At 45.2% G+C, this 27902-nt stretch overlaps 2 protein-coding genes and 1 non-coding gene across 4 annotated transcripts in view; 1 reads left to right on the forward strand and 2 right to left on the reverse strand.

Annotated features, from left to right (window-relative positions):
- AXDND1 (axonemal dynein light chain domain containing 1) overlaps positions 1 to 6524 on the forward strand; it is a 46241-nt gene extending 39717 nt beyond the window's left edge. The window contains exons 22-26 of the mRNA XM_087827621.1: positions 249 to 359; positions 1602 to 1706; positions 2620 to 2702; positions 4100 to 4365; positions 6436 to 6524. Coding sequence (XP_087683747.1) covers positions 249 to 359; positions 1602 to 1706; positions 2620 to 2702; positions 4100 to 4365; positions 6436 to 6524 — 654 coding nt within the window. The remainder of the gene's footprint in view (positions 1 to 248; positions 360 to 1601; positions 1707 to 2619; positions 2703 to 4099; positions 4366 to 6435) is intronic.
- LOC148090915 (U6 spliceosomal RNA) lies at positions 4985 to 5091 on the reverse strand. Its single transcript, XR_015716155.1, has one exon. It is a non-coding gene; the product is annotated as a U6 spliceosomal RNA (small nuclear RNA).
- A 3895-nt stretch (positions 6525 to 10419) lies between the features above and the next one.
- Positions 10420 to 23395, reverse strand: NPHS2 (NPHS2 stomatin family member, podocin). 2 transcript variants are annotated; one of them, XM_087828121.1, is made up of 9 exons: positions 23134 to 23395; positions 21094 to 21197; positions 19215 to 19287; positions 18972 to 19082; positions 17513 to 17595; positions 15229 to 15432; positions 14112 to 14167; positions 12737 to 12815; positions 10420 to 11608 (listed from the first exon to the last, which is right to left on the reverse strand). In XM_087828121.1, exons 1-9 carry the CDS (start codon positions 23393 to 23395, stop codon positions 11330 to 11332), a joined length of 1251 nt encoding a protein of 416 aa, XP_087684247.1. In that variant the 3' UTR covers positions 10420 to 11329. The 2 variants fall into 2 exon arrangements, with proteins under 2 accessions (XP_087684247.1, XP_087684248.1); XM_087828122.1 differs by lacking the exon at positions 18972 to 19082.
- Between the last annotated feature and the right edge of the window lie 4507 nt (positions 23396 to 27902).

Below are 27902 nucleotides of genomic sequence, written 5' to 3' on the forward strand. Positions count from 1 at the left end.
TCAAGGTTAGGCGCTTCTAGTACCTGACTGTATGTATCCACAGCACTTCTAGCCTTTCCCTGTCTGCTAAACTGTAGGCTTCTGAGGCGCAGGGACCGTTCCTGCCGACATTTGAATCCGTGTTCCTAGCACGGGGCTTAGTCACAGGATTAGTGCCCTTTAAATATCCTTTAGTGAGTAATTGCTAATATAGCACTAAAGTAAGCATATGCGCTAAGCTGTAATTACAATATTGTTTTATGCCACAGGACATTATCAAAGAATTCATGGAGTCTAAACTAGACATGCCTTCTAAAGAAGATGAAGAAGAAAGTACACAGGAGAAGAAGCTTGAGAAGGAGCAAGAAAAGGGAGCGGAAGTAAGACTACTTAGTACTGTTTTTTAAGGAATTTCTATATGGACTGTTGAAAATAAAAGCAGATGACCTGGAGTAAACTCTTCAACTTAACGAAATGCCTTTCCTCATATAGACGTAGCCATATCTGATGACACACTTACCTCTTGATGCTGTCCCGTTAGCCCCTCATTGCCAAGTTCTTTAAATAGTAGTGTAAGCGCTGTTTCCACTTCCTCAGCTCCCATCTGAACTGCCCTCCCCACCTCCTGGGCCCATCTCCACATCTCTCCTTTCCTTACCCTTCTCTACCCCTGTTGGCCCATTAGCAGTAATAACCTTTCCTGGGGCACTTGTAATAATAACAGAAATACAGCGATAATTACCAATAACTGAGTGCCTGCCATGAGCTATGTGCTTCACACATGTTATCTCTTATCCACACTATAAGTAGCACAACCAACATTCAAACCCAGGTAAGTCTGGCAAGAGAGCCCTTGTTGATTCCTAGAATGAATACTGTCCTTGGCTTTCAGAACTCATTATGATCACCTAACACTCTTTATACTGTCTTAATTTACCTCCCTGATGTTTCTTCACTGCGAATAGTTTAAATGTTGGCATGACCCCAGGCTCTGGCCGGGGTCCTCTCCTCAGTGTACATGCAGGAGAGCAGAACAGAGAGCTGTACAACACCCAAGCCTCTTTGGACCAGCGTTTTCTGTTTTATTTATGGTACAGTGCTTGCATATAGAAGGCACAAAATAAATGGAAAACATTATTATTTGGTCGCTAAATTCTGTCATACCTCTTCAATCTATAAAGCATTACCATCTTTCCTCCTCCTGTGGCCTTAGATCAGGCCACTTCCTCTCTATTTTACAAACTCCTACTCGGCCTTCAAAGATCATTTTCTCTGTAGAAACTTCCCTGAGTGTCTAGGCAGAATGGAGGACCCTTTTCTGGGTACACACAGCTCTTGGAACATGCCTCTATGCTAGCAGTAATCACTTATAATTTTTTTTATTGCCTGTCTCTCTTACTGTACTGTAAGTTCCTGAGGTCTAGAAGGAATCTGTTTTGTTTTCTCACAGTTGCCTCCCCTTCCCCACCGACACTAAATTATCACACAGTGTTTGCTGTAAGTATGAAAAAATGGTGGTTCAATGATTAAAGCAAATGGAAAACAAAAGCTTCAGGCGACTTGCCCTGCGACTGTGTCTCACAGCAGCTCACTAACAGCTCTGTGGCGTTTCTGTGTCCTAGAGACCTTCAACATCTACAGAAGATGAAAAACTCATTCGATTTGTTGGAGAAGACGAAAATGTCTATTCCGTGCCTGTGCGTAGAACAGATACATTATCTTCCTGGGTATGTATCTGAAGCCCAACTAGAGAATTCAAAAGTAGAGAGAAAAGCTGGGAAATTCAACATTATGTAAAAATGGTACAGATCTAACGTAATTTTTATCTCTTCCAAGAGGAGCAGGGACTTCTAAGTAATAATATTTTCCAGATTTTTTTTTCTCCCAGCATCATTCATGGAAAACTCTGACTCCAGCAATATAACAACAAACACTCCTTATTGTCTTCTGTAAACCTTATTTTAAAAATAAACATCTCATCCATTTCCTTAATTTAACAATACCTTGGTCAATTGACCAATTTTTAAATATATTCATTCAGCAGATTCTATTGAGAACTGTGATAAGAACATACCTCCAGCCACAAGGATTACTGAGAAATTGGAAACCTTTAGAGAGTGGCTTTAGAAACTGAGCAGAAAAACAGATTTAAAATTCCTCCACAGAAAGTTCAAGGGCCATGGTAGAGCTGTTTTTGTACCACATATTTTTACTGCCGTAGTATTTATGAAGTCCCCTATCAAACTAAAAGATCTTACTGGGCTTCGCAATGTTATGTGCTTAGTGAAGTAAATTAAGGTAAATATAATTTCCTTGATATTTAACTTGATTTATTAGAGAAACACGTTTACCCTTCTATTTATTTTTTAAGCCTTTTCTTCCTTCCCTGGCTCTTTCTGTTGATGTGGTTTTCCTTGCTGCTTCTTTACAACTCTAATCAAATCTATGTTCAGCTGCAGCATGAATAATTTGCAATCTGTTGTGCTATTTGGCCACAGGAAATCCCTATTCTTTTTTTGTTAAGAGTGGGCTTAATTGTCTACTATATAGATACGGACTGTAGAAAAAATATTCTGAAGAAGTAGGGTATTAACTGTTGGGACTTAACAGTTTATTCATTGTGCATATTTCCTTTGTCAGAGAGAATCAGCTAATCAAGGTACATTGGCCCCAAAGTATCTTGAAGTGATAACTATAATTGAACACATGGAGGGGAAGTTAATGTAAGTATGAGGCTCCACAATGGTAAGAACAGGAAGAGGCTGGCCAGAGGTTTGGCTGAGGAATCCATACTTCTTTGCTGACCTCTGGTCGTCCTGCTTCTTTCATCCTTACTAGTGGGATGGGTGTCTCCAAATCTTCCTCTAGAGTCAGTAAACTACACGCTGTAGTGGGAACATCTGTCCTCACCCATGTAGAGGTGGAGGAAGTCAGTGTATGTGTGTATGTGGGGGAGGGGGGTAAGAAGTGATCCAATTCAGTGTGCTTCTAAGACAGGAGCTAGAGAAATAACCCCCAAAGTGGGAGGAGCAGCATAGTTAAGCTGGCTGAGAATGCCAGGACAGGGGCCTCGCCATAGCGGCATGTGCTGTAGTAACTAAGAAGCACATCTCAAACTGGTTTTCTTTATTGTAAAATCTGTTTTTAAAGATGCTGGAAAAGAAGGGAATGAAAAAAAAAAAGACTTTCTGGGCACTTATGCTCAGGATTTTTTTTTAAAGAAGGGATACTATTGGATTTAGTTTGTTGGATCACATCAATGAAGAGAGGCCGAAATTAACTTATGCAAAGTGGTTCCTTGGCTATTGATAGAGAATCCCAGATACCCAAATGTCAGATTTCACTAAGAAATGATAAATATGTTTATTCTTAAATCACAGCTTGACTGCAACTCTGATATTACCATCCAGAGTAGCTCGCAGGCCCCCATTCTTTTTTTCTTTTTCTTTTTTTAATATATCTTTATTGATCTCAGAGAGGGGAAAGGAGAGGGAGAGAGAGAGACAGAAACATCAACGATGAGAGAGTCATTGATCCGCTGCAGCCCGCAACCCGGGCATGTGCCCTGATCGCCTGGATCCTAGGTCAACGCTCAGCCACTGAGCCACGCCCAGCCAGGCAGGCCCCCATTCTTGCCTAATCATTGATGCTGCTGCTTCCCTTATTTGCCCCCTTTCATTAGATGCGTCCATCTCATCCCACTGCCTTTTTTTTCCCCTTTTGAATCCTCACCCAAGGATATTTTTTCCATTGATTTTTAGAGAGTGAAAAGGAGGGGGAGAGAGAGAGAGAGAGAAACATAGATGTGAGAGAGTCATCAATTGGCTGCCTCCCACATGAGCCCCGACTGGGGCCAGGGTTCCAACCTGCAACCAGTCACACGCCCTGGCCTGGGAGTGCAGCTGGTGGCCCTGGGAGTGCAGCTGGTGGCCCTGGGAGTGCAGCTGGTGGCCCTGGCAGTCCAGCTGGTGGCGCTCCAGTACACAGGCTGACGCTCTAACCGCTGAGCCCATCCGCCTGGGCCCCACTGCCTTTTCCAGACGATGCGTTTTTACGCCTGAAGGATACCTTCTCAAAGCTCTCCATTTTGTTGTGTTTCCCTGGATGCTGTCCACATCAGAGAGCTTGAAAACCGAGCCAGACAAGCGGAGGATAAGTTTGATGATGTCAACGAGGAACTGCACTTCACGCTGATGAGAAATAAAGAGCTGGAGAAGCAGCTGGAGGAGGCGGTGGCCAGGCGCGAGGAGAAGGAGCCCGAGGCGGCGGGAGAAGAAACCCCAGGAGGACGCGCGGAGGAGGGCCAGGGAGGAGAGGAGGAGGCGGAGGAGGAGGAGGAGGAGGAGCCCATCTCGGCCGAAAACGCCTCGAAGCCCTCGAGGAAAGGTGAGGCTGCCCTGCGCCTCTGAAGGGGCGCCTGGCTGCGCCCCGGGCCTCGGAAGAGCCCCGTGGGCCTCAGCTCCTGCTGCCCACGGCACTGCGCCTGCGTTTAACTCTCCTCTTCACACCTCTCTCAAAAAAGAAAGCCAAATGGCTAACGACTGCAGACTGGTAAACTAACCTGAGACACGACTTTGACTTATAAAACTGGCAAAGATTGTTTCAAACAAAAGAATACAATGCTGGCCAGAAGGGGCCGAGTAGGTAGTTTTACAGAAAACTTGTGGGTAGACCGACGAAAATAACTTGCAAGTATGTGTGGCTATGCCTTAAAGCAGGCATATACTTGACCTAATAGTTTCACCTTTGAGAATCTAAGGAAATAATCCTAAATACAGAAAAAAATTAATGCACAAAGATGTTCAGTGTATCGTTATATGTAATGGGAAAAAATCAGAAACGATCTCTCTCTCTCCAATCATGGAAGAAAGATTAAATGTTATGCTATCTTAATATACCCAAGTATTATACAACTATTAAAATGGTGTTTATGAGGAGTTTATAATGACATGAGAAATCTTTATGATAACATGTCATATACAAGAAATAAAATCTGATACTATTTTTTTTAATGGGATGCTTCACGGATTTGCATGTCATCCTTGCCCAGGGGCCGTGCTAACCTTCTCTGTATCATTCCAATTTTAGCATACATGCTGCCAAGGTGAGCACTGATACTGTTTTTTAAAGCTAAAAAAAAAAGACCAGGAGTAAATATGCCCAGATATTGACAGACATTGTCTCTGGTTGATGGAATTTTATGGGAGATTTTGTCTTTATTTTTTTGTACTTGTTGGATTTTCTGTGATGAAAACAATCTTTATTCTATAGGAAAAGGCATTTAGTTCTTTATTTTCTTATCTCTAACAAATATTCCCTCAAGCAGTTCTCAGTATCCCCAGTATTGGAGGCTGTTTTTTCATCTTCAACCTGTGGTCTGTTCCCAGGACAACCCCCGGTACAAGGGGTAGTCCCCAGAAGATACCTACTTTCTATCTTTTGCTCTCACCCCAGTCTCCACCTACACCCCCAGCAACAGCAGTAAGGTAGCCGGTCCCTCAGTCTTCAGCCCCACGTATTGTGAATCAGCACTGTTTGGAGGAAGAGTCCAGGCCCATTTTCTCTTCTGTTAACTCTGAACTGGTAAAATGTTATTATTCCTAATGTGACAGTCCTTTAGCTTTAGTTTTAAATATATGTGAGATAATTTTCATGAATTAAAAAAAAATGTCATCTCATATTGTGGTGCAGCTCTGTCCTGATGATTTGAAAATTGAACATTTTCTTGATTACAGAAAAATAAATGTGCACACCATGCAAAAGGCCTATGTGTTGAACTGGAGAGGTCACCTCAATATGGAATGAGTGACTTTAGTTTGGTCCATTTCTATAAAGGCCTTGGGGATTAGGTTAAATCCAGAATTGAAAAGTTTTAGTAATTATTGATAGAGGATAACTATGTATGGTTAGTCCCCAATCTGCAAACAATAACCTGCACAAACACATAGCACCCATTTCCCGCCTCCTAGACACCTATCAGAGTCATTGCCAGGGGGCTCAGAAGTGTAGGATGGGAAGCCCTGAAAAGTTTAGGGGAATTGGCTAACACAGGGTCTGTGTTCAGGAGGCTGGAGAACGGGACCAGGAGGCAGAGCAGGGGTGCAGGGATGGATCTGGCAGGATTCTGGATGCTGGCTCCATTTGAATTTTCCCCCCACCAAGTCTGGGGTATGTACAAGATAGAAGGAGGAAGTGTTCTTCCTCTTTCTCTTCTCTCCTAGACCACATGGTCCCCTTTTCCAGGACCCAGAATTCAGGCTAATTTGCTATACTTAAACTTTAGAAAAATGCATTCTGAATCCCAGTAACAAATTTAGAGTCACATTTTGGGCACAGAACCTGTTGGTATCATAGCAGTTACTCAGGCAGAATGGAATTTAAAAAATGCTTCGTAAAGTAAATAGTCTTTAGTATAAAGTGTTACTACGACATTCTAATTCTTTTTTTGTCTTTCAGAGGCACAGCGCAAGGGGAGTTCTTTCAGCAACAAATCCAGACCCCGGACTAAATCCAATAGTAAGATCAAACCCAAGCAGCATCCATAGGGTGCTGGGCGTCACCCTGGCTCCCTACCTGAACACACCCCAGGCATCTATGAGCTGACAACATGGCTCAAACGGAGGGCTCGCTCTGCAACAGCTATTAGGAAAGCTATGACATACAACCTAAGAACATTTCCTTTAAAAGTCACAGCGATGGCAGTAGGGAATTGGTATATTAGCTTAGTTTCCATATTAAAAATAGCTTGTGCAAAAGTTGTTTTTTTTTGGTTTTGTTATTTATTTATTTATTTATTATTTATTTTTATTTTATTATTATTTTTTTTAAATATGTATAATTTTTATTTTTGTTTAAAGTATTACAGATGTCCCTTTTTCTCCCCAATGACCCGCCCCCCCCCCTTCCGGAATTCCCCCTCCCCAGTCCCTCTCCCCACCGTTGTCCCTGTCCTTGGGTTGTGCATATATGCAAATAAATTCTTTGGTTACTCTCTCTCCCTCCACCCTCTCTCCCCCCTCCCTCTCACATTTCGTCAGTCTCAACTATGCTTACATGTCATTGAATCTGTTCTGCTCGTCAGTTTATTAAGTTCTTTAGATTCCACGTATAAGCGAGATCATGTGATATTTTTCTTTCGCTGCCTGGCTTATTTCACTTAGCATAATATTCTCCGGGACCATCCATACTGTCCCAAAGGGTACAAGATTCTTCTTCTTTACAGCTGTGTAGTATAGTTTGCTAGCCTCTTCAATTGATTTTCTACCAGAGGCCTGTGGAAAGTGTCTGTTTCTGTCAAGAAAATAATACTTTTTGAAGGCTTTGCACTCTGCCGAGTATTAGGGGGATTTGCCTAGGAAGGGGCGTACAAGGCTTGTTGAGAGTTAAAAACAGATTTATTGAAAAACCACCTGGGTGCAGGTGGAGTGAGGCTCAATGGGCAGTCACTACCCCCCGAGGAGGTAGAGACTGTTTTTTATAGGGCTTAATTGGATGGGAGGGAGGGGGACTGGAGAGGGAGAGGGGAGTGGACAGTTGGATAAAGAATCAATCTTGTTTGTTCTTCCTGTGTTCTTTCTGTCATCCCTGGAGTCAGGTACAGGTGTTCTCACCAGTTGGTTGTGCTTTGGCAAGGGCCTGTGGTCACTTTGTGGTTTGTAGGTTGCTTATGTGACTGCTTGTACCAAGATGGGAGTTTTGGACTCGGGTTTCCAGGGACTCGGGTTGCTAGGGACCTTATATCAAGAAGAATGACAAATAAAAAACATCATTTTTTCAATTTAAAAGAGAGAATCCTGATATTACTCTTAGATTTGTGCAGCATTTTCGAATTTCTTATGGCTTCAGGCATTCTTATGATTTATCTGATCTTTACAATAACCCTACAAAGTAGGTGGGGGACATACTGTTATCCTCATTTCTCAGAAGATGAAACTGAGGCCCAAAATGGCTATAAGCCTCCCCCAAGGTCACTGAGCTGATTGGTGTCAGAGCCAACTTGCTGGACACGTGACTAGATTGTTTGACAATGGCCATGGGCCATCAATGCTCAAATGGCTTCCTTCACAGGGGCCAGTATTGCTGAAGATTCACCCAGAATCATCATTTTTTGCTTTTATTGCCTCATTTATGTATACTGTTGGTGACCTTGGATCCTTCTAGGCACTAGAGTTGGACTACCTGCAAAAATAAGTTGCAAGTGACAAATGCATGTTCTGGGCAGTCACTTAGCAAGAGTCCTTCCTACCTCTCTGCTCCTGGGTCACTTGGATTTGCTCTTGTCTCTATGGTGAGACACTATGGTGAGACTTCTGCACCTGCTTTGGCTCCACATACTTGGTGTTCCTTTAGATTTTTCTCCTGAAATTTTTGACCTTTGCCTGTTCCTTAAGCCTGAGACACCCCCACTCCCAATTCCAGAGCCCCCATCTTTATTTAAGCCAAACTTCTGACCAGGCCTGGCTCTGGCCATCATCAAAGTATGTGTGGGGTGGGTTTCAAAAATGCTGAGCGTACTGGACCATTCTTTAGCTCTGGGAGAAGAAAACATAAAATATTTCAGACAGTTGGCTGTGTTCACAGTCAAATGAAAGCCAAAGCGGAGGCTCACAGGTACTGTTACCACCTGCTGGGCACACCCAGCCATACCCTTTTGCTTTCCCAAACAGATCTTGGATGATTCTAGTAAATTAAGGGACTTTTAGGTGGGATTTAAGAATACTTTTTAACTAGTTTTTCAGAATACTTTTTTGTTAACTTCAGGGACCTTAGGAATTATTGACGGTCCATAAAAGCCATTGTTACATGATCACGCTGGCATTCATTTCTCACTGTTCTGTTCCTGGCTCTGGTTATACCTGAACCAACATGACCCCTCCTCCTTTTTCAGTAGTCATTCCAGTATCTGTCAACCTGAGATCAAGAACTGTCTATATGGGGGAAAAGTGACCAAGAACCCTTGATGCCGTCTTAACTTCAAGCAACAGTACCCTGGGATCGGTACAGGCCAATACAGTGGTCATGAAAATTTCTCCCTGCTTCAGGAATGCTCTAATTGCCATTGGCCCTTCAAATGGGCTGGGCCATCTATGACTGTGCCCTGGCTGGTCCACAGAAGCAAACTGCAAACCCTAATAGATTAGACATTCTAGGAAATCACCCAGGAGTTCTCCCCCTCCCCAATCTATCTGCATCCTTAGTGCTTGCTTTCCTCTCTCTGGCACCACACTCCTGGCTCGGGCAGATTTTATTAACTGCCTTTGGCTTACTTGGATTTGATTACATACTTTGTATTTTGACACTTGAACATGGTTTAGAGCTTTGCTTGCTCCTCTGGCTTCAGAATTTCCCATTGCCTCACAGACTCTTCGATCCATGGCTTTCACCACTGCCAGTCCCCCACAACCAAGTCTGATCCTTGGGAGCAGGATCTGGGAAAACTTTCCCAACATATGGAAACATTTTTTCTGAATTTGGCATGGTTATATGAATATATAGGTTTTGAAATCATCTGATAGGCCTGCATTATCTTGGGAAGAATCATTGCATGGCTCAAGTCAAAGGCATAGCAAGGTTGGGCTGGAATGTGTTATCCCACTGTGGATGGAGGTGAGGAGGTGGCCTAGAGACATATGACAAATGGCCCTGAGGTTGGCATCATGATGTACTGCCATATTAGACTGCTAAGTAGTTTTTTAGAGGGCAGGGGGGATGGCAGAGGGAAAGGGGAAAGAGTATTGAAGTGATTGAGAGATAACAGGATAGGCAAAGCACCGTTGGTTTTAGGCCTTGTTTCTGTTATTTAAACATAGAAAACAGCCAGTCTTCAACAGACAAAATGCTTTAAAAATTTCTAGGTCCACTGTTAGGAGCTCAGAATACATTTCTCTCTGAAATAATGTTCAGCAGGGTTTAATGGGATAACATTCATAAGCAAAACTCCTTTATGGGTGTTTCTACGCAGAATATTTAAAATTACCATGGGGGAGAGCAGGAAGACATCTCCAGTAACAACATCAGATAACATGAAGAGTAAAGAGGTACTTTGAAGGAGAGAAATCACCAACTAGTGAGCACTGGGGGTCCTACCACCATTTCTTTCTGTTATAGCGACATGCAAATTCCCATTTTACTAACAATGCCTTTTAGTCACATTTTTTAATGTTAGTAATATTTTATAATGTTACTGATTTTTAAAAAATGTTTTTGTTGATTTCAGAGGGGGGGGGATAGAAACATCAATGAGAGTCATCAATCGGCTGCCTCCTGCACGTCCCCTACTGGGGATCGAGCCTGCAGCCTGGGCATGTGCCCTGACCAGGAATGGAACCGGGGACCTTAAGATGCATGAGACGATGCCCAGCCAATTAAGCCACACAGGCCAGGGCAATGTTACTGATTTTTTTAAAAAGTTTATAAAAAAATTCATGATATATAAATATATATTTATTCTTATTTACTTGGCTAATTTTTTTCTGTAGATATATATTTCTAATTGTATAAGGCAAGTTAATGGAAATTAACACCAATTATATTATAGAAATATGTTCACAATAAGGAATATCTAGACAAGAAAAGAATACTTCAGGGTATGTATAGATCATATAATGTTATTACTGTTTGAGAAATAAGCAAGCTGGTCAATTCTACACTGAAAATACATTGGCTCCATATTTATATTGATGCTTCCTCAGATTTTAAGCAACATGTATCAGATAAATGTTTTTGTCCTTTTATTTCTCTATTTAAAAAAGGAGTGTCCATAAAAAGAATTCCTTTTAAATTCTTTATGTATATTCAGACCAAGTAAATCTCTTTTACTTTCATTCACTCGGGGACATTTAAGTGTCACTGTGGTGCAGGTATCGGGGTTAGGAGTAAGGACTATGGGGGGTGGAGTGTGCAAGGCTGAGTGTGGCCAGGGGAAAATGACTCAGATGCACCTTTGAGGAGTTCATAGTGTAGCTGGAGAGAAGCCTGCATCTCAGGTACAGGACTCTACAATACAGTGGGGTAAGCACAATGACAGGGGCATGTAGAAAGGGCCCTGGAGCAGCAAAGACCTCGCCAAAGGGGCCGGAGGGCCTACAGCTAAAAGGACATTTGAACCACATCTTCTAAGTTTAGCCATATATTGACTCGAAATTCTTTCCAAAGTAGAATGTTGGCTAAAGCTCTTTCGCGTAATTACTCCGACTGGATGATGGCTTCTCCGTCATTACACGATTCACTGTCTTCTCATGTAGGTCGCTGCATTGTAACTTCACACATTTCAAGGGCATTCTCCCTGGCAACCAAAGGAAGGGCGGGACATGAGCACTCCCCTACATGGTCATACTACCCTTCGCTCCTCCTATAACATGGGAGAGTCTTTCTTTTTAGGATTCAGTGGTTCAACGAGTTTGGAAGGATTTGGGAAGGGGATGCTCCCTTGAGACCTATTGCTGGGAGAAGACAGGAAATTTATCATGTCGAATGGCAAAGGTATAACCACGGTGGAAGGTTTCTCTGTGGACAGGGACTGAAGAGCGTGGAGGTACCGAAGCTGGACAGCAGCTGGAGTGCCCGAGAGAATCTCAGCTGCCACCCTCAGGGACTCGGAGGCGGCCTTCTCCCCTTCCGCAGCGATCATCTAGAGGACGGGTGTGAAGAAAAGCAGAGTGATTTTTCTTCTTTGTTCCTTGAAAGTGTCAATCACTATTCAGCCCGAGTACATCTCTGAGCACCTGTTATGTGGCAGGTGCTGCTCCTAGAACAGGTGGTCTTCCTTTACAAGGATCTTGATCCAGGGGCTACACTGTGAATTATAATTTAGGACAGGATTTGTCAGGGGCCCTGGCAAGTACACTGAAGTGTTTGGGGAGTTATTACTTAGGTCTAGTGGGCCTTGAAAGATCAGTAGGATTTTGCCATATAAAGAAAAGGTTGGCCAGTGTTCCAGGCAAAACCATGGAATCCATGAAAGGGTGATTCCCGACTCCAGCAAAATGAATGGGTAAGTCTTTCAGAAGGAAAAGCGCCAACCTTGCCACATTACAGGGCGCAGAGAAGACTAGACACAGCTCTGCCCAGAAGCCTGCCTTCCTCCCCCACTTCCCCTCAGTTATCAACCGTCTCCGTGGTCAGGGGTCTTTCCCACCTTTCTGTTCTTTAAAAGAAATCTGCCTCCCTCAACCCTCATTTTCCCTTCCCGACAGCCCGCCCCACCCACACAAGAAAGGAGCTGCTGGCAGCCACATCTCTGCTTGTCTGAGCAGCAGCTGCGGGTGGCACAGCCTGCTCGGCTCTGGTGTTGAGGAGACTGGGCCCTGGTCACGGCTGTCCCTCAGAGCTGGCGCAGAGCTAGGGAGACAGGTCTGGGTGGCATTAACCTACAGGTGACAGGTGGCTGATGTTACTCAGGAAAAAATGCCAGCACAAGAGAAGGAGGAGGAAGCTTGGTGAGAGGCCTTTAGGGAGAGAGAGTAAAGGCCAGACTCAAGCCGGAGGAGATGGTCACTGTTACCAATGGCTTCCGAGAGAGGGTGTAACAGGGAAGAAGGTGCTGCATTAGCCAGGCAGGAGCTGCTAGCACACTTTAAGAGAGAGATTTTAATTCAGTTAGTTGGGGTTGGGGGCACGAGCCAGATGCTCAGTGCTTGGACAAACGGAGGTGAGGAAGCAGAGGGAAAATGCTCTGTGCGGGCAGGCCGTTTGGATTCTCTGGTGCTCCTGAAAGAACAGCCTCTGGTGGCTGATGGCCTGCTCAGCGCTGGCTCACCCGCACTCTGGCCTGTCTCTGCGCTTCGGCTTCCACAGCCAGGGAGTGCTGAAGCCCGGCCGGCAGCCTCACATCCTTACTGAAAGAGAAAGAACGTAGCCAGGTAGGTGTGCGGCCCTGCTTTCAGCAGCCGGAGCTTTCAGACAGTCTTACCACCTTCCCTACTGTTGTTTCAAAGTGCCCAGCAAAGCCTGATTAACAGAGCGCCGTCCCGAGACCTCTGGCAGGCAGTGGGCTGAGAGTGTCTCAAGGGTCAGTGCCCCGAATGCAGGTTTTTATCATCACCAATGCTATATAGTAGAGCTAAGGTCTTCTCTTTATATGTAGAACAAATTTTCTCTTGATGGATTATGTTGATTTTCCCCCACTTAGTTTAATCTAAATCCCAGCTATTAAATCTGAACAATGAAAAAAAGCCTTGAAGAGCCACACTATTAATAATAAGAGAAGTCATCTAAGTTTATCCAAGAGAACTAACTTTGAAAAGGGTAGAACTGACCAAATAAGAACAGTACTTAATGTACTGCATAAAAGATACAAACTTTTATTTTTACCCTGAATGTAACTCTGAAAAATATATAGATAGAAAACAGTCTGGCAGGTCCTCAGAAAGTTAAATATAGAGTTACCATATGAACCAGTCATTCCACTCCTAGAGAACTGAAAACGTATTCACAGAAAAACTTGCACATGAATGTTCACTGCAGCATTATTTATAATAGCCCCGAAGTGGAAGCAACCCAAACATCCACCTCCAGTGAGTACATAAATAAATAGTGGTGCAGTCACACGATGGAATAGTATTCGGCCGTAAAAATGGATGACAGACTGATCCACGCCACAGCATGGATGAACCTTGAAAACATGCGAAGTGAAAGAAGCCAGTCACAAAGGCCACATATAGTATAAATGCATTTATATCCGATGGCCAGAGGAAGCAAATCCAGAGAGAGTGGTTGTCAGGGCCTGGGAGGCAAGGGAAAATGGGGAGTTTCTGCTAGTGGGTGCAGGCTTGCTTTCTGGGGTAATGAAAATGATCTAGAATTAGATGGTGGTGACAATTGCACCACTTTGTGAATATACTAAAAACCACTGAACTGTACTTTCAAATGGTTTAAAGGAGGAATTTAATGTTATGTAATTTTATCTCAAATCTTTTTAATCCATAGAAAACGTGAAAGTAATCTGCCCAAATGTCACAGTGATCGTGTTATGCTTATGAAATAATAGGCATTTTTTCTTTTTTCTCCCCCAAATTTATGCTAATATAGTTATAGCCATACTTATGCAATGAAAATATCAAATAAAAAATTTTAAATGAAACCAAAATGTTTCCATTTATCATATTGTTCTTCCCAGTTAATTTCCTACCCACATTTCTGTTCTCTCCACTTTGATTCCCCAAATACAGGTCACTGAATCCAAGGCGACCTGTGGAGGGAAGAGTTGAGATGTCAGTGACAACCTGTGGGTGGTTCTTATTAGTGTCCTTATAAGAGGGGAGCAGAGGGAGGTCTGACTGCAGAAGAGAGGGTGATGTGATGATGCAAGCAGAGAGCAGAATGATGCACTTTGACAGTGGAGGAAGGGCCGTGAGCTAAGAAATGCAGGTGGCCGCTAGAAGCTGAGAAAGACAAGGGACGGATTCTCCTTTCACAACCTCCATGAGGAACCAGCCCTACTGACACCTTGACTTTGGCCTAGTGAAACTGACTTTGGACTTCTGGCCTTCAAAACTGTTAAAGATTAAATTAATGTTCTTTTAGCCTCTAAGTTTGTGGTAATTTGTTATAAAAGCAATGGGAAGTGAGCCTGGCCAGTGTGGCTCAGTGGCTGAATGTTGACCAATGAACCAGGAGGTCATGGTTCAATTTTTATTGGGGGGGGGGGCTCACTGCCTGGTTGTGGGCTTGACCCCCAGTAGGGGGCATGCAGGAGGCAGCTGACTCATCATTGATGTTTCTCTCTCTCTCCCTCTCCCTTCCTCTCTCTGAAATCAATTTTAAAAAAAAAACATATTTAAACATATTTAAAAGCAATGGGAAACGATACTGATGGTGTACTTGTTAAATCTGTTTTAAAATGCACTTATTAGGGACCAGAGTCTGTAGTCTCTCTCCCAAATCGCTTTCAATTACAGGTATTTGCATGTCCTTCCTGTTGGTGGCATTTAACCCCTCCTGCCTTCCCCTTCCCTGACACCAGCTCCCACTCCCACCACTTTGTGCTATGTGGGCACTTTACAGTGAGTCTAAAGCTGCTGGAATAGAGTTAAGAGCAAAAGCAATAGCAACGATTCCCCAACCTGCACTAGATGGTTACTGTGATTGGCTCAGGGTCAATGTGCAGCCTTTTACTTAGCTATCAGCTCCGTAAGGGGTGACACCTTCAACAGTGAATGTCTGGCACATGGAAGATTCAATAAATGACCAACAAAAAAAGTGAATAAGAGAGAAAGAGATATTCCAACACATTCAACATTATCAAGGTACCTTTACATCTTGGGCAATGTTCTTCCTCTCCAGAAGAATTTCAGTGAAGGATCGATGTGCTAGCAGACGCTTCATGGTGGTTTGCACGAGGAACTGGACAGCTTTGGACACATGAGCAAGACTTCTTAGGAGAAGAGAGGCATTTTCTATTCGGTAGTAGCAGATGGCATCTATCTCCATTATAAACATGTCTTTGGTCACAACCTAAGCAGAAAAAAAAGTATGGCTGACAGGCCTGATTCTCAGACTCCTTTCCCATGCGGGGTTAGAGGAACTGGAACTAAATGTGTTCAAGGGGAATTTTCTCAGAGCAAGATTTTAGCAAGGAAATAGTAGTTGCCCACCCTTTATTCAAAATAGACATGTTTCTGAAGATTATGGAGTTTTTATTAACTACACCAAAGAACTCACAATTTAAAGGAGTCCTGTTGTAAATCTTTTTGTAAAAAAAAATCAGGAAGAATTTTCTTATATGAAAACATCAGTTGTTTATCAGGTCTTTTTAAACTGATGCCAAAAAAATATGCTGAAAGAGAACAGTCTGGGAAACAAGCACTCGTATGTTCTGCGTGCTGGGTGTACACTAGAGGGCAGACTGGTGACGCACACCACGCCCCCTAACAGACGCGTGTTCTCAGCATCTCTGTGTTTAGAAACTATCATAAGGACAGAGTATAAGGATTTAGCTGCAAGAATGTTATTCACAGTATTGCTTACTGTAATAAGAAACTGGAAACAATATCAACAATGGGGAATTGTAAGTTGTGGTACATACATCCATACAATAGAATGCTATGTATCCATTTAAAATAAAAGGGTAGAAACACAGCTAATACATGAAAAGATCACAAAAATTGTTGGGTAAAAAAAAATCATGCTACCAAACAATGTATGGTTCGATATATATTCCTTTCTGTAAATATAACCATATACATAGATAAGTCTGAAAAGATACACTTCAAAACATCAATACCTATAGGTAATAGGATTGGGGATAAATTTCATTTCTTCCTTTTTTACATTTTATTATCTAAAATAAGCCTTTGATATATATGTAATTTTTATTTAACAAGAGAAAGATTGAGAAAAACTTCAAACTACAAGTGGGGGACAATTTAGGAAAGGATTGTAAATCTAAATTACTAATAGAAAAATCTAGGTGTTATCTCTTCTTTTAATTTTTTATTGTGGTGAAATACACATATCAAATCTATTATCTTAACCATTTTAAGTGTACAGTTCAGTAGTGCTAAGTGCATTCATATTATGCAACCCATCTCCCAAACTCATCTTGTTAAACTGAAACCCATTTAGCAACCACTTTTCCATTCCTGCCCCCAACCCCTGTAACCACCATTCTACTTCCTGTCTCTTTGAGTCTGACGACTCTGGGTACCTCATATAAGTGGAATCATCCAGTATTTGTGTTTTCGTGACCGGCTTATTTCACGGAGCTTAATGTTCTCAAGGTTCATCCACGATGTAGCATATGCTTGAATTTCCTTTTCAAGGCTGAGTAACCTCCGGTGGTAGGTATGCACCACATTTTGTCTGTCTGTTCAGCCACTGATGGACACTTGGGTTGCTCTCACCTTTTGGCTATTGTGAATAATTTTGCTATGAACATGTAAGTGTATGAATACCTCCTCAAGATTTTGCTTTCTTTTCCTTGGGGTATATACCCAGAAGTCCCAGATCTTTAGGGTAGGTCAACGGGAGACCCAAGGAAGAGTAAATGTTGCTGCTCAAGTCTGAGAGCAGTCTGTAGGCAGAACTCTCTCCTCCTCAGGGGAGGTTAATCTTTCTCTTAAAGCCTCCAGACCATTGGGTGAAGCCCAGCCACGTTATGGAGCACAGTCGGCTTTACTCAAAGTCTACTGATTTAAATATTAATCTTATCTAAAAAGAACTTACACAGCAACATCCAGATGTTTCTGACCAAATATCTGGGTACCAAAGCTTAGCCAAGTTGACACATAAAATTAACCATCACAAGTCCTTTTCCATTTTTAATTTTTATTGTTTTTGCTTTCTTGTTCTTATATTTCTTTATATATTCTGGATATTAACCCGTTAGCAGATACATTATTTTCAAATATTTCCTTCCATTCCATAGGTTGCCTGTTCATTCTGTTGATTGTGTTCTTTGATGTACGGTTTTCATTTTGACGTAGTCCATATCTCTTCTACTTTTGTTCTTAAGTAGTCATTTTGCCCTGGACCAGAATTGGTAGCTCAGCCATGTAAAATGTAGAGAGAGAGCAAAATCCATTATTTGGCTTACCTCATGAAAGGGTACCTCCAAGGTTTGGAGACGAAGGTCAACCTTGTGGTAGGTATCCAGGCAGGGCAAAAAGAAGAAAAGCCCTGGAAGGGGAGGGGGTGACAGGTGAAAGGCTAGCATGGAGACTATTTGGGGTTCACTTTTGGGGGGTCAGGTTTCACATTGCATTGCTTTTCTTAACCTGCAACTATATACAGGCCATGGGGTGATCCCACCATTGCCCCTACAGTGTGTTTCTTGTTGCAAAGGTTACCATGTAATTGTTGTTCAATCTGGAATACTTTTGAGGGTGAAAAGAAAGCACTGTTACAACATACTCCAGGACAACAGGCATAAACAGAGATGGGCCCCAGCAAATAGGCGGTATGGCCACCTTGGTCATGGTGCGGACTGCTCCACATTCTGGGGTGACATGTCTGTCTCCTTCCCTAGATTTGAATTCCCTGACAGGAATGTCTTACGCACTGACAGGAGTGTTAGCTTTACTGCCTGACTGAGTGCCTTTTAGGTGCTCATAAAATTAATTTTGAATCCATGCCCGTACCAAGGTGACAAACTTTAGAGCCAGCAACTTCCATGTTGTATTTCTTAAATGGTGAGCCCCAGAAGTAATCAGAATCACGATATCATGATACCAGCCTTCTCTTTGGTTAATTATTCGTCATCCACCCAATGCAATGTTCAGGGTCAATGTGCAATGAATATTTTCAGGTTGACTTATTGAGATTTTTCTGAGATCCCACTGGACACTGTGGGCTCCTTTAGAGCCAAAGCTTTGTTAGAAGCAGCAGCAGCTCACAGAGCCCAGGATCTCTCCGGGAAGCCCAGCTACTAGTCCTTTCTAGCCACAATCGAGGATGCCAAAAACTAGAGCCAGCCAGTAGTCCCTGTCCTAGAACTACTGGCTCTGGCTCTACTTTTGTGTGGACCCATCTGTTGATTATGAATCTTCAAACTTTGATTTGTATCTCCTAGTCTGGTCTCTATTCTCCACCTGTTTCTGTAGAGCTGGCTGGGAACTTGGATCCTTCCCAATATATGCACCCTGGTATTTTCCTCCTCATGCTTTCCTAGCTCGCTTGAATTCCCAAACCCCAACTACTAGACTTTCCAGACTAACCATACTTCTATCAGTGCCCATTAGCAGCTTGGACCTCCGAACATCAACTCCACTAGACATTAAGGCCCTAGAGGTCAGAAACCATGTCTCATTCCTCCACCTTTATATCTCTGGAGTTATACAGTATCTGAAGTACAAGAAGTGCTCAATCTATGTATATTAAATTCCACCAACTAAAGACCAGTTTTTTACTTGGACCTTGAACTCTGCCTATCTCCCATACTTTGGTTTGACCCTCTAGACTCTGAATTAGCTCCGCTTTGCTCTGAGAATTCACAGAACTCTGACCATACACACATTCTATTAAAACTAGTGCCTGGCCATGGGTTCTAAGGCTACTTGTTACTCCAGCCAGCCTGGCCCTGGCATTTAGCTCTCTGCAGCCATTCCCTCTCTTGGTTATTGTGACCTGGTAGTAATGCTCTCTGAAGAATTTCTTAATAAACCATGTTACAAGTAACAGATTAGAAAATGGAGATATCATAAATCAAGTTACTTCATGTAATCTGAAGTTCATATGACAAATATGCATGGATTAAAGAAATTGGTAAGTCTACAGGGAGTTAAAAAAGTGTTCCTTACCTGGGCCTTTTGCTCTTCCTGGAAGCAGATGTCCCAGTCGGAATATAATTACTCTCTCATGTTCCTGTACAATCTAAAAGGAAATTTAATACTTTTGAATCACTCCAAGAAAGAAAAAGAGAGTCTTCCAAAGGCCTTCACATGAGAGTGATCCTAGTTATCAGGAATCTTTTGTTTTGAGAACCAAGAAAAAACTTAATACTTAGGCAGCCAAAATCTACATTTAGTAAATGTAGAATTTCAGAAACCAATGAAAAAGTATATTGGCCATGTTCATTTTCAAGACTGTGAAAAGAATTTTGATTAAAGAGTCATGATTATCTAAAAAAAGAATGGCTCCACTAATGTCCAGCGTTTCCTAAATCAAAGAAATCACAGCATGTCTACCACAGCATGTTCAATCTTGTATTTTTCTGTGACTTCTGAATAATTAGCTTCGATATGTATTAATTATTAGTTAACAGAAAAGGAGAGTATATTTTAATACCACTTCTTCTATTTTGTTTCAAACTGTGAAAGATATCATAAAATAATACCCTGATCTTCTACCTCAGGACACTGGAAATAGAAGAGTGAACTAAACCTAAGGCAGGAAGAAAGAAAGTAATGAAGGTTAGAGTGAAAATAAATGCGATAGAAAACAGAAAACCAGCAGAGAGAATTGACAGAATCAAAAGTTGGTTCTTTGAAAAGATCAACAAAATTGACAAATATTTAGCTAGACTCACCAAGAAAAAAGAGAGAAGCCTCAAATCGCTAAAACAAGGACTCAAAGAGGAAAGATACAGGGACATCACTACTGTCCTTAAGGAAACAAAAAATATTATAAGAAAATACCATGAACTATACACCAACAAATTACAGCGTCCTATAGATACACAAACTACTAAAACTGACTCAAGAAGAAAAAGAAAAACTGAAAAGAACTACAAGTAAAAGATTAAATTAGTAACTTAAAATTTTCTCACTAAGAAAACTCCAGGATTAGATATCTTCACTGGTGAATTCTGCCAAACACTTAAAGGAAAAGTAACACCAGTTTGTCACAAATTCTCCCCCAAAATAGGAGGAAGAGCAATCAGCAGTGGCCCCAGCAGCATCCTTAATGCTCCAGTCAAGGGTACGCTCTTGCCTGGCAGCTCCAGGAGATGGCTAAGCAGGGCAGGGGCTATTTCTGCCCACTGTGGGACTCCCCCCTGAATCAGGCTTTGCCCTGGGGTTCCCCTGTAGGCTGGACAAGCCTTTCTTTACAGCTGCACCACGGTCTGAGGCTACTTCTGTCCAACCCTTTCCTTCCTCTTCTCACAGCAAAGGTGTCAGGCCTGCACCCCTGCCCGAAGGCTCCCCCTGCCCACTCTCATTCCCCTTCCCTTAATATTTCACAGACAACGCCACCCACAAATCCCTCGCACTTCTAAATCTTCCCAAACTGGTGCAGGTCTCCATTTACTTCAGGGGCAAGCAAGTGTCCCACCTGTGGGCCAAGATGATTGTTATTCACGGTCCATGGAAGCTGCCTGAGAAGCTTCCTGGAAGTGTCAGATTGGGCATCATGACGTCTTTGGGGCTGGTCTCTGTGTTACTGAGGGCAGATGGCCTACGTGCCGCCTCTGTCCTGAAAGGGCTCTCAGGGTAATGGGAGAGACCGGGTGCCAACAAATATTATACATGTGCTAGAATGGATGTGAAAGCATGAGGAAGGTAACGACAGTCTAGGGGAGTCAAGGGAGGCTCCCCAGTTACAGCTGAGCAACGTCTTAGAGGAGTAAGCGCTCTCCTGCACGGTGAGTGGGAGGGCATTCCAGGCAGAGCGGACAGAGTGGGGAGAGTTAGGGAGAGGCTCCGGGCAATTACTTCTTGGGTCCTCATGGGATCTCACCTTTATGCAGAACCAGACAGAAAAAGGGAAGGTCACGATGATGAAGAGCAGGGACGCGAGGACAAGAAGCCACTCACAGGCCCCTAAACCAGACGACTTGGTGCCTTAAAAATAAAAAAAGAACAAGTGTATTAAAACTTCGCCATCGTCACTGACTAGTGCATGTTGGTCAAGTCCTTGCTGCTAGGGTCAGAGCAGTTTGTAGACTTTGGTGGGAATATCAGAGTGAGCTGGGTATCGGAGAAGGCAGTTCCCAGGGCTAGTGTACTGTTGGTGCGAAGGCCTCGAAATTCCTTCCTACAGTAGTTCAGGGATGCGAACAGAAAACGAATCCCTAGGCCCAAAACCTAACTTGAAGCTTTGCTCACAAAATATTACTCACTTGGAACGAGTTCCTTGAATATCCAATTTGTTTCATTTAAGTGACTAGCGAACCATTCGATGTTAAAGCAGGAGGAGTCTTTAGACATGACACAGTCCAAGAATCTCCAGCATTTTGGTAAAGGGAAGCTCCTTTTCGTTTCTCCCAGATCTTAAGCAGCCTGGCTGGGGGTGTGCGGTGCTGAGTGAGGATGTTGCTGCCTCTCGCTTCCCTTCCTCCTGGGAGCCACAGAAACCTCCCAGCCAAGGGCTCAGCAAGGCTGCCTCATCCTCAGTGAGTCGTCTCATCCACTGCTTAGGGCCCCAGGCTCCAGTCACTTGGTAGCTGGAGAGACCGAGTGAAGCCCACACATGTGAAGCTATTTGCCCCACAGCCGGTTGGCGGCAGTGCTGGGACCATGACCAGAAGTCAGGGGCAGCACTATGCAAGGAGGGGCTTTTCCACCAGCCTGTCTTACTCTAGAATTTCGGCTTCTCCACTTCCCCGCTGTAGGTCTTGGACAAGATTCTTAATTTCTCAGCATTTTCCTTCATCTGTGCTATGGGAATGATAATACTCAGCGAAACACCTTGCCTCCCCCTCCGATGTGGTCTGAAGCCCATACAAGCCCTCTAATCTCAGCCTCACTGTAGCACTGAACCCAATAACCATTTAATGACCGATGGAAGGGCATCACGTGGGCAAAACAGCATTCACAGGGTCCGTGCGACGTGGCCCTGACTGCACAAGTCCTTCTCAAACCACAGCTTTCGGTGCTCCAGCAGGTACTGCATTGCTGGTCACCAGGACACGTTAAAACGTCACAGCCGGCAGAACGCAGTGTAATGCAACGATTCCTTATTTAATTTCCTTTAAGCTTCATCCTGCACTTAAGGTGTAATAATTCTCCCCCCTTTTGCTCATTATTAAAAGGACTGGAAGCAGATAAACGTGTTCCTAAGGGCTGCTTGACCTGCAGAAGCCAGACGCCTCTCCCTGCGAGTCCCTCCTTTGACCTAACCTGGCTCTCTCTCAGCTTGAGGGGTCCTGTTTAACCGAGCGTGCTCCTTGCTCCAGGCTTTGAGCACAGTGCTCTGGACGCCTCATCGGTGACCCTCACAGCTACCCTCCGAGGCAGGCGCCGAGGAATGAGCCCGTGGCTAGCGCGCGGCGGGGCTGAGGCCTGAACTCGGGTCTGGCTCTCCTCTGCCGGGCTCCGCTGCCTCTGTGTTTAGAAAAACGATCATCCCAGGGAAGCGTGACCAGGCTTCCGGGTGGGCCTGCAGGGTGGGTACGAGGAAGGCCCGGTGCTGCAGAGCTGCCCAGGGCCGCCAGCTCACGCGCCCACAGGCTCTCCCAGGGGCGCCCACAGGCTCTCCCAGGGGCGCCCACAGGCTCTCCCACGGGCGCCCACAGGCTCTCCCATGGCCTCGAACCCCGGCTGCAGGGTTTCTCGGCCGCGCGGGCTGGGCCCGCCTCCCGCGCCTGGCTGGCCCCTGAGCCAAGGGTACTGGGTTGTGTCGTCCGTGTTTCTTCCGAAGCGTCTGGGAGCATGCCCTGCGGGGGGGGGGGGGGGGGTCGAGCAGGCTCCCGCCTCGGTGCTCGTTCCAGTTTATCCGACGCCCCCCGGTTCCCCCCGCAAAGGCCGCGCCCCTCCCGAGCCCCGCCGTCCGCTGTACCTTCCTCGGGCCGCTCGCTCTCCAGCAGCGCCATCGCCTCGGTGCCCTCCTCGCCCGAGCCGCGGACCTCATCCACGTCCACCACGGTGGCTGCCGCGGCGGGGGGCGCGCGGGCCTCCCCGGGGCTCCCCGACCGCCCGGCGGCCCGGCGCCCGCGGCCCCCGCCGCCCCCCTCGGCCTTCGCCCTCTTGCCGTCCTTGGGCGGGGCCCCGCCGCCCCTGCCCCGGGGCTCTCGGGAGGCGCCCCGAGCCCTCCGCTCCATCCTCAGAGCGCCAGGGCCCCGGCGCGCAGTCCCCGCCGCGTCGTCTGCGGGACAGTAATGAACGGGGGCGGGGCGGGACCCGGGGCGGGGGCTTGGCTCGGGCGACGCGGGACAGCCGCCCCTCGGAGGAGCCGCAGACGGGGCGCGGCCCGAGGCTGGGCGTGACCTTCACGGTGGGCGCGGGCGCGGCCCTTTCCCGCAGGCCCTGTACCCGGAGTGCCCGCGCCGGGGCTGCGAGCGCCCCCTGCCGTAGGGCCCTGGGGTCCTGCCAGACAGCGCGGGGGACCAGAAAAGCCTTCCAATTAGGGTAACTGTAAGGGGAAGTCAGAAACCGCCCCCCAAGCGCGGCCTCTCCCCGCCGCGGAGCCCGCCCGAGGCCGCCCGGCCCCTCCCCTCCCCCCGACGGCTTCGCGCGCCGCCCCGCGCCCCCGGTGCTCTCGCGGCGAGGCGTCGGGGCTGCGCTCGGCCAGACCGCCGGGGCATTTAAACGCTAAAAGGGGGAAAGGGGAAGGCCTTGGGGTCTCCCTCCTCTCTCGCACACACACTGACGTCTGAATTTTTACAGGGGCTCGAGCCTGGTGATGACGCGACGCTTCTCTAAGGGCCACCGGAGGGAGGAGACCTGGTTAAGCAGCTGCGCCCTGGGCAGGGGCGCGCAGGCTTCCCGGCTGACGGCGGGCGCTGTGCTTTGCGAGGTTCACTGGAAATGCTCCCCCCGCAGCCAGCCGGGGAGCGGCCCGCGCCCTGCCGAGCGTCCGGACCCAGGGAATAGGTTCTCATTTGCTCTCTGCTCCTAACTTGTTTCTCACTGAACGCCAGGTTGGTCTAGATACCCCTACAAACTCAAGATTTATGGTTCTACTCAAATAGCTCAACTCATATGATGGTAGAAATGATGTTCACTTATTATTATTATTTTTTTAAATGTATATGTCTTTATTGATTTCAGAGACAGGGAGGGAGGGAGGAACATTTGATGAGGGTCACTGATCCGCCGCCTCGTGCGCGCCCCCTGCTGGGGATCAAGCCGCAACCGAGCATGTGCCCTGACCGGGAATCCAACCGCGATCTCCTGGATCGTTCATCAACTGCTGAGCCACGTGGGCCGGGCTGTTCACTTATTTTTTTCAGTGTCTGCATTCACACAGCAATAGCTTCCTCCCCCACCCCTCAAAAATCGTATTAAAAATGAGGACCCAAATAACACCAAGGGACCCGGAAAAACCATTTCACTGCTTTCTCCCATATATTCCAAGTTAGGCCACTGGGAATAAACTAATGAAAAGATTAGTAATAAAGCAAGTTGAGTAGATGTGGTTTTTACTCTCAACCTAGGACCTCTTATGTGCCTGCATCAGGGAATGTTCCTGCTCAGAGAAGCACAGTGAGAAAAATTCTGAAGCTGCATTTGGCCCTTAGAGGGAAAAGTATCATTACTTAGCATTCACTCAAATTAACAGTTGCTATTAAACACAGCTACCTTATCATCCTGTAAAGACTTCCCTATTTGAAAAAGTATTAAAGTGTTGGTAGCACTTAGTGATTTTTTCCCCCTCAGTCTTTGATTCTGTTACAAATTAATTTGACTGAGAGTCCTAAACTCTTGAACTAAAATTTCAGCTCAATTTTTACTCCAAGAATTGGCAGGATATCTAGGAAAATGATGTTCTCAAAACTGTGCCCTGTCTCCCAATAAGATAGAGGGATTTCTTGTAGAAGAAAAACTGGTGAGAAAAGGTCCTGTGTGGTGCTGGACCCAAGTTGGGTGCTTGTTCTCAGTCTCTTTTGCTGTTGGGCCACTGACAAGATACATAAGCATTACTTCATTTTTTATATCCGTATGTAACGGCAATTGATACAAGCACCTGCTTAGAACACAGGCCTGTTGGGGTTATAAATGACGACGACGGTATCTGAGAAAGTGCATCGCACTCCGTGGTAAAAAGGTCAACACAGCATCTCTGAGAGGTGGAGGAGAGCTGAGGCAGCAACAGGAGTCCAGCTGGCTGGCCTCATCTACTCTTTTAATGATGTGGCTGTTTTCTTTCAGATTCCTTCTTAATTGATGTCGGTCATCCCTTTGTTGAAAATATTATATGTACACATTTTTAAGCCCTTAATACTTTACTCCTTGTTTGGACTTAAGAGACTGACGTCTATGGGAATGGGGTTACTAGAGGAAGGGGAGGAACAATTAAATTTGTTCACTTTTCAGTTTGTTTCTGAGTCAAAAGGTCATGAAAGATTTCAAGACTTTTTACATTACACTTATTTCACTTATTGTTTTGAAATTGTATATCCGTTTGGATAAACAAAGGAGTGAATATTGACTTGTATGAATTACTTAATGAAAAGGCTGGAATTCATTGTCACTAGATAAAATTGTGAATCTCATCTTAGAGCTGTAAGAAGCTATGGGGATTTAAGTTTGACTTTTTTTCTACTTCACTTTAATTTGACTTTCTCAATTAGTAGGTGGCAGAGAGACCAACCAAGAGGGCACAGCAGTGGGCCAGGAAAGTGGTACTGATGAGAGCCGATCCGAGGCTTTGGCATTAGAGATGGCCTGAACAAACTGGCCGAGCAATTTATAGCCAGATACAGAAGGTCACCTCCCTAGATAACATCTAGGCCTCCGTTGTATTTGAGTTCCAGGCCCAGAAAAGCAGTAAAAGCAGGTGGGTGATGCCAGCCCTGGCGCTGACCAATCTGTAGAGACCATGACCCTGAAAGGGCACACCAGGAAAACTGATGACTATTCTGCTGAAACCCTCCTGAGACCTCCCCTAAGATTCCTGCCTGCAAGAGAGATAAAAGCCCACCTTTCCCTTCCTCCTGTTCTCCCCCCACACGTACTCATCTCCTAAACTTTTAAGGACTCCATGAGACTTGCAACCAGGTAGCAATGGGCAGCAGCAGCTCATTCCAGGTTAACCTCCTGAACTTGTCTCCAAGGTCCCCTTTCCTTTGACTTCCCAGTGAGCTAAGGCACCCCTGCTTGGGCTCTTCTGTTGCTTTTCCCCCCTTTTATACAATATACTTTTATTGATTTCAGAGAGAGGAAGGGAGAGGGAAAGAGAGATAGAAATATCAATGATAAGTCATTGATCAGCTGCCTCCTGCACACCCCTTTCTGGGGATCAAGCTGCAACCTGGGCATGTGCCCTGACCGGGAATCGAACCTCAATCTCCTGGATCTTAGGTGAATGCTTAACCGCTGAGTGATGCCGGCTGTGCCCATTGCTTCTTCTAAGCTATGTCCTTCCTTATTTCACTGTCCCCAGTTTTAATAAACATACCCGCATAGCCACCTGGACTCATGAAGTTTTTCCTGCACAAAGTCAAGAAACCACATACTACCTGCTGGCCCTAGACAGTCCCACTCAGGGCGAAGTTCCCTGCCCAGTAACACCTTCACCTTTTTCACCCAACCCCATCATGAGGCATATATTAAAGCTTCAGAGGCTCTCTCACACACACACACTCTCACTCACTCTTACACTCCTTACTGGCTGTTTTCTAAGGAAGGAATGCTGGTAGGGGCAGCTGCAATTGAAACACACTCCCAGAGGCAAGCAGGAATGGGAGGAGACCAGGTGGAGACAGTTAATTACCAGAAGAAAACGGGCTCTGGTCATCATAATAGGCAGCAGGGTGGAAAACACATTGGTCTTGACTCACAGAGCTCTCTGGTTATGCTTAATCAATTGTAGGATCCAAGGAATGAATTTAACATTTTGATATACAATGGTACCTCAGTTTTCGAACATCTCCGTTGACGAACATTCCAGGTTAGGAACGCCATAAACCCGGAAGGAAATGCTTCGCTTTTCGAACATGCCACGTGGCTTCCGCTGAGGGCAAGATCCTGAGGCCTAGCTGTGGGCTGTGGATCCCTCGGTTTTTGAACGTTTCAGAACTCGGTCTTCCGGAATGGATCACATTCGAAAGCTGAGGCACCACTGTATGTAACAACAAAAAGTGAAAAACCAAGAAAACACAATTCCAGGTTTGGGGAACAGAGGCAACTCATGAATGAGAGACATGGCTTGTCACCCCATTCGCAGAGCTAAATCAGATCCCAGACCCAGAGCCTCTTGGGCATAGCCCAGATATTTTTAAAAACTTTTACTGTTGAAATAATTACAGATGTCCCCCATTTCCAGATATTCTTAAAGAGGGATGCTGCTGAAACACTGCATCCAAGTACAGCACTACAAACCTTTGTCCCAGCCTTTCCCCAAAGGCCGCGTGATCCCTTATGGATAACTGCTCTGAAGAAAAGAAAATACCCAAGCTGTTTTTCTTCACGGGAATCGAACCCGCGACCTCCCGGGGCACGCGCGGGCGCTCTAACCACTGAGCCACGCCAGCCAGGGCTCAGGGCTCCTTCTCGATTCAATTCCCTTGGTTATCTTTTGGCTTGGCTTGCTCCTTTAGTTAGATTGTACATTTTAAGGTCGTGCATTATGCCTCTCTAGTCTACCCCTTAAACTGGCTTCTGGTT

This window comes from Miniopterus natalensis, chromosome 19 (genome assembly GCF_054644295.1).
Source record: "Miniopterus natalensis isolate mMinNat1 chromosome 19, mMinNat1.hap1, whole genome shotgun sequence".
NCBI classification, from domain to species: Eukaryota; Metazoa; Chordata; class Mammalia; order Chiroptera; family Miniopteridae; genus Miniopterus; species Miniopterus natalensis.

What these genes read in the sequence shown, in the direction of transcription:
- NPHS2 (XM_087828121.1), bottom strand. Translation starts at nt 23,395, where the DNA reads ATGGAGCGGAGGGCTCGGGGCGCCTCCCGAGAGCCCCGGGGCAGGGGC. An exon ending in GAGCGAGCGGCCCGAGGAAG is followed by an intron (nt 21,198 to 23,133) that starts GTACAGCGGACG and finishes TTTATTTTTAAG; the next exon opens with GCACCAAGTCGTCTGGTTTA. An exon ending in TGGAGGTACCCTTTCATGAG is followed by an intron (nt 15,433 to 17,512) that starts GTAAGCCAAATA and finishes TTTTCTGCTTAG; the next exon opens with GTTGTGACCAAAGACATGTT.